This window comes from Globicephala melas, chromosome 4 (assembly GCF_963455315.2).
Source record: "Globicephala melas chromosome 4, mGloMel1.2, whole genome shotgun sequence".
Lineage (NCBI taxonomy): Eukaryota > Metazoa > Chordata > Mammalia > Artiodactyla > Delphinidae > Globicephala > Globicephala melas.
In genome coordinates, this window is record NC_083317.1 from 135,942,982 (window position 1) to 135,957,110 (window position 14,129).

The window sequence follows — 14,129 nt, forward strand, 5'->3', positions numbered from 1 at the left end:
AAAGGTATTTTGTGTGACCAGTTATAGCAGTTTTGCCCAGATTATTTGGACTAATAGCAACAGGTATGTTGCCTTTTGTATTAATACCAGTAGGCATAAAGCATCTGGGATCATTTTTGGTCATGGGGGCTATCCAGATGAAAACAGAACTTTTTCAATGGGAAGTATAACTTCTTTCCCTTCTTCATTGAATTTATTTGGACATTGGCAGATGATTGTTGAATTCATTTTATATAGTCTAGCATTTGTTGGTCAAGCATGCTCATGTTTCAGCTGAAATTCTCTGTGCCTTTCCCCACCTCCCCTGTGATTATGAATGTCATTTCCCTGTGACCAGGTGACTCTTTGGGATGTGTTTAAAGCTTATACATATCTAGCTTTTAATGAATCTGACAGATGCCCATTAAACTGTTACAAATGAAATAATCTAGCTCTTGGCTGTGTTTTTGCAGATTATTGTATTGAAAGAAAATAATGACTTTACAAAAACAAATGTTTCTTTTTTGTAAACCTAAAAAAATAAGAGTAATAATGTCATGAGAGTCCTCTGCTGATTATTACTTTGTAATAAGATACTTAAAATAGAGTGTGTGGCAAACAAAGGAAGATTCCTATTCTACTGAAGAAATCCCTGCCTTCCCTGACTTTTCCACAGTTTTGAACATGAATTTAGATTTTCTTTAGTGGTCCCCCACTTGCTTTTCTTTTCTTTTCTTTTCTTTTCGTTTTTTTGTTTTTTTGAACAACAAATAACTCCTGAATTTCTACTAACCTTTGTTTTGGAAACCAATTTTAAGTCACTTTAAGTTAGAGTTTTCGTTCATTCTGCAGATATTTACTGAATCTTAACTATGTGTTTGGCCCCATGCTTGAGGCAGGGAAGTGACCTAGATGGAAATTCTATCCAGTACGTGACCTCAGGAGGCTTGTGGTCTGTGTGTGGAAAAGATCTGTTCATGAGTATTTATATTTACATTAAATGTGCTAAGTATGATAAGACAGGCGGAAAAATTTTATTGGCAGAGTTGAGAGGATGGAGAGGAGAGGGAGGACCTGGGTGAGGGGTGGTGTTTGAGCAGGGCCCAGGGGCCTGGGTGGGAGGGTGACAGGACTGAGGGCGGGTGCCTGCCCAGAGACCTCAGCAGGGCTTTGAGAGGGAGGCAGGTGTCAGTTGCCTTTAAGGACTGGCAAGTCGTCCAGTTTGGCTGGTAAACCAGGAGGAGCTCAGGCTGGCATGAGTTACCAAGGCCTCTGAGCATTTTGTTTGTAGTTGAGAGTTAGGGAGACCTTGGAGGGTTTTGAGCTGGTGAGTAACTCGGTGAGGTCAGAACATGAGGAATATTCGCCTGTTGTCTGTTTTGAGAGAGATAAGAAGGAGGCTGAGGCAGAAACTCAAGCGAGAAGAGCAGAGTTCTTGGCTTAGGATGGTGGTGGGCGAGCAAGGGGAGGAAGAGGCGTGAGCTGAATTCGTGGAACTGGCCTGTGTTAGCGAACCAAGACTGTGTGCGCAGGTACCAGTAGATCATGGATTTGACTTACTGACTCCAAGGTCGATCCAGAATTGAAACCTTGGCCTGAAACCTTGGTCGTGAAAGGCGGCTGCTTTTGCGGGGCCCTCTGAGGGCAGGAGCAGCCTTCTCCACCTCTGCGCCTCCAGCGCCAGGCACCAAGTTCAAGAAAGGTTTGTGGAAGGAATGAATATGCTGGGTTTAGTTGTGCACATCAGTGCGTTTGCCATTGGATCAGGACTTTCAGGTGGTCAAGGGCCAAGCAGACCTGGGTGTGAATCCCGACACGGCCATTCCTGAGTGATCTGGAGCAAGTTACTGAACCTTTCCACTTCCTCATCTGCAGAATGGAGGGTAACAATACTGTCTCTCGGGATAGAATATGGTTATTCATATTAGCTGAATGAATTAATGCACATAAAACATTTAGCTCAGCACCTGGCGTACACCTGAGATAAATGCTCCTCAGACGTTGGCTGTTTTTACAGGGGCATGTAGATGTGAGCCTGTGATTGGCAGAGAAGTAACAGTGAATTGGGGTGGAGGGTTGTAGCTTTGGGAGTGCTTGAGGGCCTCAGCCCGGAGGTGAAGAGGGCGCAGGAGTGAGGCAGCTCAGAGGAAGCGCCTGGTAAGGAAGTGGGAGGAGGGGCGGAGAAGAGGCAGGAGGGGGTCGGGAGAGTTCAGTGTCAGCCGTCCCAGGCAAGGAGGGTGCTTCAGGATGGAAAGGAAGTAGGAAGCATCAAATTCAGAGAGACCAGGGACGCTTGGAAGGGAGGCTGAGAACTGGGACTGGATGTTGAGTTTGGTTGTTCGGCAAGACATCCACCAAGCTTGGGAGAAGTCACAGGAGAGCAGAAGCCAGGTTTCCCATGGGTGCAGAGAGCATCAAGGGAGCAGGGAAGGTTCTGTTGGATGAAGAAGTATAAGTAGAGGCCAGTGTTAAAGGCAAGATTTCCAGAATAGCTTTTAAAGACGGTATGGCTTTTAGGTTTGTTCTAGCAAAACAATGAATAGGCTGTGGTACCAAGACCACCATGCTTTATAGTGTGTACTGTTGTCCATGAGAACAGCTCCCCGGGGTGTGCGGCGCTTGGTCTGCGAGTCCCTGCATGGCGGCACTGGTGAGGTGGCATGTGCGATCGTAAATGGATAAAGTGTGAGATTTCTTGTAATAATGAATAAATACTGATAAATTCATTATAATTAATGCAATAAGATACATAAAAACAGACACTTAAGGAGCACTTACTGTGGGCCAGCAGCGTTATGTGTGCTTTGCATATGTTGTCTCCTTTAATCTTCCCACCAACTCTGTGAGGTACAGGTGCTGTTATTCTCATCTCCCAGCTGAGGCGGCCTAGGGTCACACGTGTGGCCAGGGTCACACAGCTGGTAAGTGGTGGCACCAGGCTTCAATACCAAGCAGTCTAGCTGTAGAGCCTGTGCTGTTAAAAGCCGTACTCTGCTGCTTCCTCTTTGCTGCTGAATTGTGGAGGATGAGCAGTTAGCATTAGACATCATGTCTGATGAGTCAGGGGGTCTAGAGGAGCAGGTTGAACCTGGAGGAGAGGCTGGTGGGAGCTGGTGAAGCAGCGTTTCATGCAGGGCGGGGGTGGGGCCAGGCTCAGAGGCTCCAGAGGGGATATTCACCCCACTTGCTCTCAGGGAGAGGAGGAGAGAGAGGACTGGCAAAAATACAGAGAAAGAGAGGCAGGGGATTTTACAGGAGCAAGAGAAAGGGAGAACATTTCAAGAGGTTTGTTGAGGTGGCGAGGGAGACCATCATCATCTGGAGAATTTTCCCGTGGATTTTTAAGAATTGTCTCCCACTGATAGTTTGACTTGACTTGGTCCTATTGGAAAAAAGGGGCTAGGGGAGCTAGCATTAGGGTGGGAGGCTCACTGACCTCGACAGATTCCCAAGGCGCCCCCTAATGGAGCTGTGAAGGTAACACAGTCAAGGAGAAGGACTGTGTTTGGTCACCTGCTACTGATTTGATTTGCTGCCAGAAGTGGAGCTGAAGGGCAGTAGGTGGAGGAAAGAGTCATATTGTCTTTTCAGCCCTGTTGTGAAGAAATCCCAGGTTTGGGAGGAAGAGAAACCCACAGGCGGAAGAAACAAGGAATGTAGGAAGTAGAGGCATTTGGAATTTGAGGGGTGTTGGAGGCATGGATGTCACTGAACTGAAGAGTACCTGACTCAGACCTTTTTAGGATTTTCTGGAAATCAGATACATCGTTTAAAATAGTGTTTGTCCAACGATCTGTGGCAAAGGGCTGTTTTTGTTGTTCGAAGGTTGTGAACTCTTTATATCTTGTAAAATATAATAAACAATGAATTAGAAAAAATAAATGAAGAAAACAAAGGCACAAGGAGTACAAACCCAATTTGTTGTCTGTCATTAGATTAAACAGGCACACAACTTACTCTGTGAAAATTGCTTAAAATAAAAAAAAGTTTCTAAGTGCTTGGCTTTTAATTTCTGAAGTCAGCTTGGCGTGGGCTTCTGGAGGGCTCAGAACAAACACAGGCTTGTGGCTGATGGTGGGTCTCATTTACGTGCATAGCGCTGACAGAGCAGTCAGGCTCCAGGCAGGGCTGCATGGGGCTCCGGTGCCCCGGCTCTTCCCCAGAGCACCCAGCCTCGTGCGTGGCACACACTGCATGCTCCACAAATACACGCTTGTTAAACGGTCCCTCTCAGAGGTGAGTTTTGTATGCAGAATAAAATTCTCCCAAAATAATTAAAATTTGTTCACCTGGTGGTAGGCAGAATTCTAAAGCAAAGTGTGCTTTACTTTGTTTTGCAATTTTCAAAACCCACATCTTTGTAGATTTTTTAAAAAACCCAAAAACCTACCTAGCAGAAAGCCACAGTTTGTTCCTGAGTTGTGTGCACCTAACCTCAGCCACTGTGGTCTTTTGGCTCCAGGTGGTGTCAGCAGCTAAGGTGTGTGGAGCAGCTGATGAGTCCCCATCTGTGAAGAGGCTCCGCCTGCTTGTAGCTGATAAAGACTTTTCTTTTAAAGCCGGCCAGTGGTAAGTGGCTTTTCTGTTTCCTAAGTGTGTGTGTGCTCAAGGTGCCATCAGATACAAGAGCTTGTTTTTCCTTCTGGAAAGGACTTCTATGGCTACTGTTTCTGCCAGGGAGTAGGAATTCTAGAGCGTCTCCATTCGGCCTGAGCCTCTTTTTGGCATGGAGAATCTGATTCATTTCCTATCCTCAGCTCACCTTGGTTTTGAGCACATGACCCTCTCAGTCATAGATGAAAATTGCTGCCTTGAGTTTTCCAGATTGAAACAAAGCAGCTAGTTGTGGTCTGAGGACCTGACAACTCTGATAATTACATTCTGCAGGAATGGCTGCTAATAGAATGCACTGCAATAATCTAATCTGCTTCAGTTATGTGTTGCTGGGGGTTGATACACATTTTTAAAATTTTTATTTTATTTTTTATATAACAGGTTTTTATTAGTTATCTATTTTATTCATATTGGTGTATATATGTCAATCCCAGTCTCCCAGTTCATCCCCTCCTCCCTCCCTTGTTGTCTACATCATTTGTTCTCTACATCTATGTCTCTATTTCTGCCTTGCAAAATAGTTCTGTACCATTTTTCTGTACCATCTGTACCATTTTTTCTAGATTCCACATATATGCATTAATATACAATATTTGTTTTTCTCTTTCTGACTGACTTCACTCTGTATGACAGTCTCTACATCCATCCACATTTCTACAAATGACCCAATTTCATTCCTTTTTTATGGCTGAGTAATATTCCATTGTATAACTGTGCCACATCTTCTTTATCCATTCGTCTGTTGATACGCATTTAGGTTGCTTCCATGTCTTGGCTATTGTAAATAGTGCTGCAAGGAACACTGGGGTGCATGTGTCTTTTTGAATTATGGTTTTCTCTGGGTATATGCCTGGTAGTGGGACTGCTGGGTCATATGGTAATTCTATTTTTAGTTTTTTAAGGAACCTCTATACTGTTCTCCATAGTGGCTGTATCAATTTACATTCCCACCAACAGTGCAAGAGGGTTCCCTTTTCTCCACACCCTCTCCAGCATTTGTTCTTTGTAGATTTTCTGATGATGCCCATTCTAACCGGTGTGAGGTGATACCTCACTGTGGTTTTGATTTGCCTTTCTCTAATGATTAGTGATGTTGAGCAGCTTTTCATGTGCCTCTTGGCCATCTGTATGTCTTCTTTGGAGAAATGTCTATTTAGGTCTTCTGCCCATTTTTGCATTGGGTTGTTTGCTTTTTTAATATTGAGCTGCATGAGCTGTTTATATGTTTTGGAGATTAATTCTTCCTCCATTGATTCGTTTGCAAATATTTTCTCCCATTCTGAGGGTCGTCTTTTTGTCTTGTTTATAGGTTCCTTTGCTGTGCAAAAGCTTTTAAGTTTCATTAGGTCCCATTTGTTTATTTTTGTTTTTATTTCCATTACTCTAGGATGTGGGTCAAAAAAGATCTTGCTGCCATTTATGTCAGAGTGTTCTTCCTATATTTTCCTCTGAGAGTTTTATAATGTCTCGTCTTACATTTAGGTCTTTAATCCATTTTGAGTTTATTTTTTGTGTATGGTGTTAGGGAGTGTTCTAATTTCATTCTTTTACATGTAGCTGTCCAGTTTTCCCAGCACCACTTATTGAAGAGAGTGTCTTTTCTCCATTGTATATCCTTGTCTCCTTTGTCATAGATTAGTTGACCGTAGATATGTGGGTTTATCTCTGGGCTTTCTATCCTGTTCCATTGGTCTGTATTTCTGTTTTTGTGCCAGTACTATGTTGTCTTGATTACTGTAGTTTTGTAGTAGAGTCTGAAGTAAGGGAGCCTGATTCCTCCAGCTCCATTTTTTTCCCTCAAGATTCCTTTGGCTATTTGGGGTCTTTTGTGTTTCTGTACAAATTTTAAGATTTTTTTTTTGCAGTTCTGTAAAAAATGCCATTGGTAATTTGATAAGGATTGCATCAAATCTGTAGATTGCTTTGGGTAGTGGAGTCATTTTCACAATATTGATTCTTCCAATCCAAGAACATGGTATATCTCTCCATCTGTTTGTGTCATCTTTGATTTCTTTCATCAGTGTTTTATAGTTTTCTGAGTACAGGTCTTTTACCTCCTTAGGTAGGTTTATTCCTAGGTATTTTGTTCTTTTTGTTGCAATGGTGAATGGGATTGTTTCCTTAATTTTTCTTTCTGATCTTTCATTGTTAGTGTATAGGAATGCCAGAAATTTCTGTGCATTAATTTTATATCCTGCAACTTTACCAAATTCATTGATTAGCTCTAGTAGTTTGCTGGTGGCATCTTTAGGATTAACTATGTATAGTATCATGTCATCTGCAAACAGTGACAGTTTTGCTTCTTCTTTTCCAATTTGTGTTCCTTTTATTTCTTTTTCTTTTCTGATTGCCGTGGCTAGGACTTCCAAAACTGTGTTGAATAATAGTGGCGAGAGTGGACATCCTTGTCTTATTCCTGATCTTAGAAGAAATGCTTTCAGTTTTTCACCATTGAGAATGATGTTTGCTATGGGTTTGTTATATATGGCCTTTATCATGTTGAGGAAGGTTCCCTCTGTGCCTACTTTCTGGAGAGTTTTTTTATCATAAATGGGTGTTGGATTTTGTCAAAAGCTTTTTCTGCATCTATGGAGATGATCATATTCAGTGATCTCTTGGTTATTTAGTAATGTATTGTTTAGCCTCCATGTGTTTGTGTTTTTTACGTTTTTTGCCCCTGTAATTGATTTCTAATCTCATAGCATTGTGGTCAGAAAAGATGCTTGATACGATTTCAGTTTTCTTAAATTTACTGAGGCTTGGTTTGTGACCCAAGATGTAATCTATCCTGGAGAATGTTCTGTGTACACTTGAGAAGAAAGTGTAATCTGCTGTTTTCGGTTGGAATGTCCTATAAATATCAAATCTATCTGGTCTGTTGTGTCACTTAAAGCTTGTGTTTCCTTATTAATTTTCTGTTTGGATGATCTGTCCATTGGTGTAAGTGAGGTGTTAAAGTCGTCCCCCACTATTATTGTGTTACTGTTGATTTCCTCTTTTACAGCTGTTAGCATTTGCCTTACGTATTGAGGTGTTCCTATGTTGGGTGCATATATATTTATAATCATTATAGCTTCTTCTTGGATTGATCCCTTCATCATTATGTAGTGTCCTTTCTTGTCTCTTGTAACATTCTTTAAAGTCTGTTTTATCTGATATGAGTATTGCTACTCCAGTTTTCTTTTGATTTCCATTTGCATGGAATATCTTTTTCCATCCCCTCACTTTCAGTCTGTATGTGTCCCTAGGTCTGAAGTGGCTCTCTTGTAGACAGCATACCTATGGAGGTTTTTTTTTTGTATCTATTCAGCGAGCCTGTGTCTTTTGGTTGGAGCATTTAATCCATTCACATTTGAGGTGATTATCAATATGTATGTTCCTATTACTATTTTCTTAATTGTTTTGGGTTTGTTTTTGTAGATCCTTTTCTTTTGTGTTTCCCACTTAGAGAAGTTCCTTTAGCATTTGTTGTAGAGCTGGTTTGGTGGTGCTGAATTCTCTTAGCTTTTGCTTTTCTGTAAAGCTTTTGACTTCTCCATTGAATCTGAATGAGATCCTTGCCAGGTAGAGTAATCTTGGTTGTAGGTTCTTCCCTTTCATCACTTTAAATATACCGTGCCACTCTTCTGGCTTGTAGAGTTTCTGCTGAGAGATCAGCTGTTAACCTCATGGGAGTTCCCTTGTGTGTTATTTGACATTTTTTCCCTTGTTGCTTTTTTTAAAAATAAATTTATTTATCTATTTATTTATTTTGACTTGCATTGAGTCTTCATTGCTGCATGCCGACTTTCTCTAGTTGTGGTGAGCTGGGGTTCTTCTTCGTTGCGGTGCACAGGCTTCTCACTGCGCTGGCTTCTCTTGTTGCAGAGCATGGGCTCTAGGCACTTGGGCTTCAGTAGTTGTGGCTCGCAGGCTCTAGAGTGCAGGCTCAGTAGCTGTGGCACGAGCTTAGTTGCTCTGCAGCATGTGGGATCTTTCCGGACCAGGGCTCAAACCCACGTCCCCTGCATTGGCAGGCGGATTCTCAACCACTGTGCCAGCAGGAAAGCCCCTCCCTTTTTTCTTTTAATAATTTTTCTTTGTCTTTAATTTTTGTCAGTTTGATTACTATGTGTCTTGGCATGTCTGTCCTTGGTTTATCCTGCCTGTGACTCTCTGTGCTTCCCGGACTTGAGTGGCTATTTCCTTTCCCATGTTAGGAAAGTTTTTGTGTATAATCTCTTCAAATGTTTTCTCGGGTCCTTTCTCTCTCTCTTCTTCTTCTGGGACCCGTATAATGCGAATGTTGGTATGTTTAATGTTGTCCCAGAGGTCTCTTAGGCTCTCTTCATTTCTTTTCATTCTCTTTTCTTTATTCTGCTCTGTGGCAGTGAATTCCACCATTCTGTCTTCCAGGTCACTTATCCTTTTTTCTGCCTCAGTTATTCTATTGATTCCTTCTAGTGTATTTTTCATTTCAGTTATTGTATTGTTCATCTCTATTTGTTTGTTCTTTAATTCTTCTAGGTATTTGTTCTTTAATTCTTCTAGGTCTTTGTCAAACGTTTCTTGCATCTTCTTGATCTTTGCCTCCATTCTTTTTCCAAGGTCCTGGATCATCTTCACTATCTTTATTCTGAGTTCTTTTTCTGGAAGGTTGCCTATCTCCACTTCATTTAGTTGTTTTTCTGGGGTTTTATCTTGTTGCTTCATCTGGTACATCTCTGCATTTTCATCTTGTCTATCTTTCTGTTAATGTGGTTTTCATTCCACAGGCTGCAGAATTGTAGTTCTTGCTTCTGCTGTCTGTCTTCTGGTGGATGAGGCTATCTAAGAGACTTGTGCAAGCTTCCTGATGGGAGGGACTGGTGGTGGGTATAGCTGGGTGTTGCTCTGGTGGGTCGAGCTCAGTAAAACTTTAATCCGATTGTCTGCTGATGGGTGGGGTGGGGTTCCCTCCCTGTTGGTTGTTTGGCCTGAGGCGACTCAGCACTGGAGCCTACCTGGCTCTTTGGTGGGGCTAATGGTGGACTTTGGGAGGGCTCATGCCAAGGAGTACTTCCCAGAACTTCTTGAGTTTTCCAGATTGAAACAGCAGCTAGCTGTGGTCTGAGGACCTGACAACTCTGATTACGTTCTGCAGGAATGGCTGCTAATAGATTGCACTGCAGTAATCTAACGTGCTTCAGTTTTGTGTTGCTGGGGGGTTGATCCATTTTTAAAAATCAGTCTTCTTTATGTCAAATGCAGAGTAAACACAGCAGTCTGAAACTGGTTGTTCTAACGAGGTGTGTCACAGAGCTGCCCACCCTCTTGCCTGAATTCCTGTATCCCTCATAACTTGTCTGGGTTGAGTTGAAATATTTTGCTGAATTTATTATCAGGATCCCCCATGGGTCAGCCCACATCACACTCTGGACTCTGAGAGCTGGTCAGTACGCTGACAGTGTAACAGCCCAGCTGTCCCACTGTTCCCGCAAATGGCCTCACTGCGCTGGGATTCAAGTTGAATTGTAAATAAAGCAACTTGTATTTCCTTAGGAAAGGTGTGTTTGGGTGTCTGTTTCCTTTATTTAAATAAAGCATTCATTTCTAAATGAATTTCTGGCATGTCAGTCTTGGTTGTCTTTCTTAGGAGTCACTTGACTAATTTTGGCAGTCCATCTGGAAATGTGGTTTTGTTAGAAGGAGGATGTGTGATAATAGCAAATGTGATAATAGCAAGAGTTAGCAGTCTTGTGTTAATAGTTTGCCTTTGAATTTAGAACTAGAAAACAAGATGCTGATTGCAATAATTTGCGTTTGTGAAGCAATTTACTGCAATCTTTGCACATGTTCAGTGATACATATTAAGTGAATTTGGGCTGTTTTAGGGGGGAGGGCAGCGTTTTTACCCTTCCAAACTAGTTTAGCAGTTTTTACATTGAAATTGCAAACTTTAATTGTAATGATCTATCTTTCCACATTTCCCTTCTGGGGAAGTGTTTGTGTCCTGTGCACACAATTATCTCCCTGCCTCCAACTCAGAGTTGTGCCAAGACTCTGACCCCAGCGTCCTGATTAGAAAAAGCCTGTGCCTTCGTCACACTGCTGCTCCCATGGCGTGTGTGTGTGAGTGTGTTGGCACTTGCAAACTGTAAGTTTGCAAACTGTTATCTGATAAGAAAAATGTCATCCTTCCCTGGTGATATACATAGAAATAGGGTCTCCCTGTGAGCCTCAAGATAAAATCACTCAGGGTGGGTGTTACATGCACCGTATCAGTGAATGGATTTGGTAATATCACCAGTGTTGGGTCTGTCCCCCTGGGCGGCTGTATCATAGCGTCACACGCCTTGTGCTCTGCAGACTGCCTGGCCCAAAGGCTTGCTTTTCTACCTGCTGGCTCTGTGATATGGGCGGCTTTCTTCTTGCTCTGAGCTTCCGTTTCCATGTCTTTAAACAGGGAATAGTAATATTTTTGTGTCTTGGGGTATGTCGGGCAGAGTTTGTTTTGTTTTTTTGTTGTAGCCAGTGTTTCACAGTCAGTTAGATCATCTGTGTTGGTGAGGCCCAAGGGACAGATTGTAACTCTTAGCTCCTCTGCCAGTTCCCCTGCAGTGAGGCTATTGTTGGAAGAGCAGCAGACCTGCGAGGAGTGGGCCAGTGCACAGCTCCACTCCCTGTGATGCTGTCCCTTGTGTGCAGTCAGTGTGTGCTCCGCACCTGGGCTGTGCACAGAACGCACCCAGGCGAGCAAGGCCCAGGCGTTTTTTGGAGAGAGAAAGGTGTGTCTCTGACTTCGTACAAGATAACACAAGGTTTTATGCTTGCAAGTGACTGGGCTGTACTAAGAGAGGAGGACACTGAGAAGAAAGTGATTAGAGGAGCAAGATTAGAGAAATAGGACTCCCCCCCCCCCCCCGCCCCGCCACCCGCTGGCAGGGCAGCTGCGCTGTAGACGTATATAGAGACGGCCTCACAGCCCTGACTCGCAGGGCCACGCTGAGGTAGTGCTGCATTCCTTGGCATCTTTGTTCAGATGGTGTCCTCCTCCAGTGCTTGTCTGATGAGCACTGTCTTTCAGGACTCCTCAGTGAAGTCCTTCCTAATTCCTCCACCCCTAGTGGAATTGACTACTTCTTCCTCGCCTCCCCTCCCCACGTCCCACCCCCCAAGCAAGTTTTTTTTTTTAAGTAAAGCAGCAGCTTTATTAGTTATTTGCCTGAGAAAATCAGGATCACATATGTTGGAGCTAAGAAGAAACCTATACTAAGTACAGGTACTTCCAGACAGATCTCAAATGATGAGCGTTTTCTCTCTGCCAAGCAGAGTTTTTCATAGCCCCATTAATCGTGTTTATTTGTTAATTTTCCTCCCACTTGGGAGTTTTTTGAGGGCAGGAACCAAGACATACTTGCATCTTTACCTGCAACACCAACCCCAGTGCCTGTTCATGGTGGGCAGATGCCGTCTGTCGCGTTTGCCGAGTACGGTAGCTGACGGCTAAAGCATTGTCGTTCGGCTGTGGTTTGTGTGCCTGCTCAGTGCTGGGTCCTGGGGCAGGATGGGGCTGCCTGGCGTGTCACATTGGATGTGGATATGTGCGCTTCACTACAGAATTAGGTCTTTTCTCTCCGCTCTTCACGTACTCACTCATCTGGTTGCTGATCCTGCAGAGGGCATTTTTAAAGGGGTGCATGTGCGCGCGCTTGTGTGTTTAAAACTTAATTCTTTCTTAGAAAGATGTTTTATTAAATACGTATTGTACATATTTTCTTAAGTCCATTCAGATGAGGTTCTTCTGTAGCATTTCATGAAGGAGTCCTTTTAAAGGCAAAGGGTTTCCAGAGTTACTAGAGAAGAGGGACACCTGAGAGAAAGGTCTTTATCAACATCAAGCAGCAGAGGGTGCTATAGTTCAGGAGATAAAGCAGGAAAAGTAGCTCAGAGATTAATTTTTTTAAACACAGAAGCTGTGGAGATGCCATTTACCTCTTCTCTGAAAGCATATAGCAACTGTGTTAATAAATGTTAGCTATAGTCTTTTAAAATTTGTATCTTGTCTGAAATGGAAGGGGAATTAGAATATTCATGGGAAAGAAGGAAGTGAATAAATGCGAAAACAGCCTGGGGACCTTTTCTGGAGCACTTCCAGTCCAGAACTGGTTTTCTAAGACTATAAAAAAATGGCCAGATATCTAAGGCCAGAGATGAGAAGAGAACATCTTTTAAGGCCATACATAGATCAAATCAGGAGAGAACGTCAAGTGCTTTTCGTGTAAGCCTGCTGGTAGGGAAGCAACTGGAGGGAAATGATACTATTGCTTTTTTTTTAATACTATTGCTCTTTGATGGCTGAGAAGCAGCTATATTGGATATTTGAGTTTTCTGGACATGGAGATGAGAATTTCCAGTGGTCCCAGTTTCTAAAGAGTTTCCCTTTCCTTGGTATGTGACTAGATTTGTTGCATTTCCTAGAATCACCCCCCCAGCCCCCCCCCCCCAAAAGTTTCTGTGGCATAGAATTCAGTTCAGTAGAAGAACTCACAAGAGTTCTCAACTACAGGAGAATGGTTAGAAGAGAAGAAGGAAAATGAGACTCTTGGAACTTAGGAGCCCGCATCAGCCTGTTTAGTTTTTCAAATGCCAGTGAGAGAGTGTTTGTTGCCATTTTTTTCCCCACACTTTTTAAAAACTTTTATTGAGATATACTTTACATATCATAAAATTCACTCATTTAAAGTGTACAATTCAGTGATTTCTAGTATATTCACAGAACTACAGTGATCAATCAGCCCAGACAAATTTTAGAACGTTCTCATCATCCCAGAAAAAAACTCTGCACTAATTATCATTCAGTCCCCATCCTCACCCTCTTAGGCAACCACTGTTCTACTTTCTGTCTTTGCAGATTTGCCTCTTCTGGACATTTAATATCAATAGAAATATATAATATGTGATCTTTTTTTGTGACTGGTTTCTTTAACTTAACATAATTTTGTTGTTCATCGATGTGGTGGCATGTGATCAGTATTTAATTCCGTCGTGTGGATGTACCACATTTTGTTTATGCCTTCATCAGTTGATGAATGTTTAGATTATTTTGAAACTTTTAGACTATTATCAATAATGCTGCTGTGAACATTCATGTACATGCTTTTGAGTGGACATATATATTTTTTTCTCTTCGGTATATACCTAGGAGTGGAATTGCTGGTCACATATGTTTAACATTTTCAGGCACTGCCAAATTGTTTTCTAAAGTGGCAAGACCATTTTACATTCCCATCAGCGATGTGTAAGGGTTCTGATTTCTCTGATCCTTGATATTGTCTTTTTGATTAGCCATCCATCCAAGTGAGTGTGAAGTGATAGCCCATTGTGATTTTGATTTGCCTTTCCCTAATAACTAATGATGTTGAGGATATTTCATGTACTTATTAACCATTTGTATATCTTCTTTGGAGAAACGTTTGTACAAATCCTTTGCCCATTTTTTACTTGAGTTGTCTTTTTATTACTGACTTGTTAAGAGTTCTTTATATAATGTGTATCCAAGTCCCTTATTAGATACA

The 14,129-nt window shown here is 42.3% G+C and overlaps 1 protein-coding gene across 3 annotated transcripts in view; it reads left to right on the forward strand.

Annotated features, from left to right (window-relative positions):
- Nucleotides 1-14,129, forward strand: part of OXNAD1 (oxidoreductase NAD binding domain containing 1) — a 55,667-nt gene that overhangs the window by 23,206 nt on the left and 18,332 nt on the right. For all 3 annotated transcript variants that reach the window (XR_009563831.2, XM_030876371.3, XM_030876372.3), the window contains one exon: nucleotides 4,442-4,548. Coding sequence is in view for 2 of the 3 variants with exons in the window: in XM_030876371.3 (XP_030732231.1) it covers nucleotides 4,442-4,548 (107 nt within the window). In the remaining variant the exon portion in view is untranslated. The remainder of the gene's footprint in view (nucleotides 1-4,441; nucleotides 4,549-14,129) is intronic.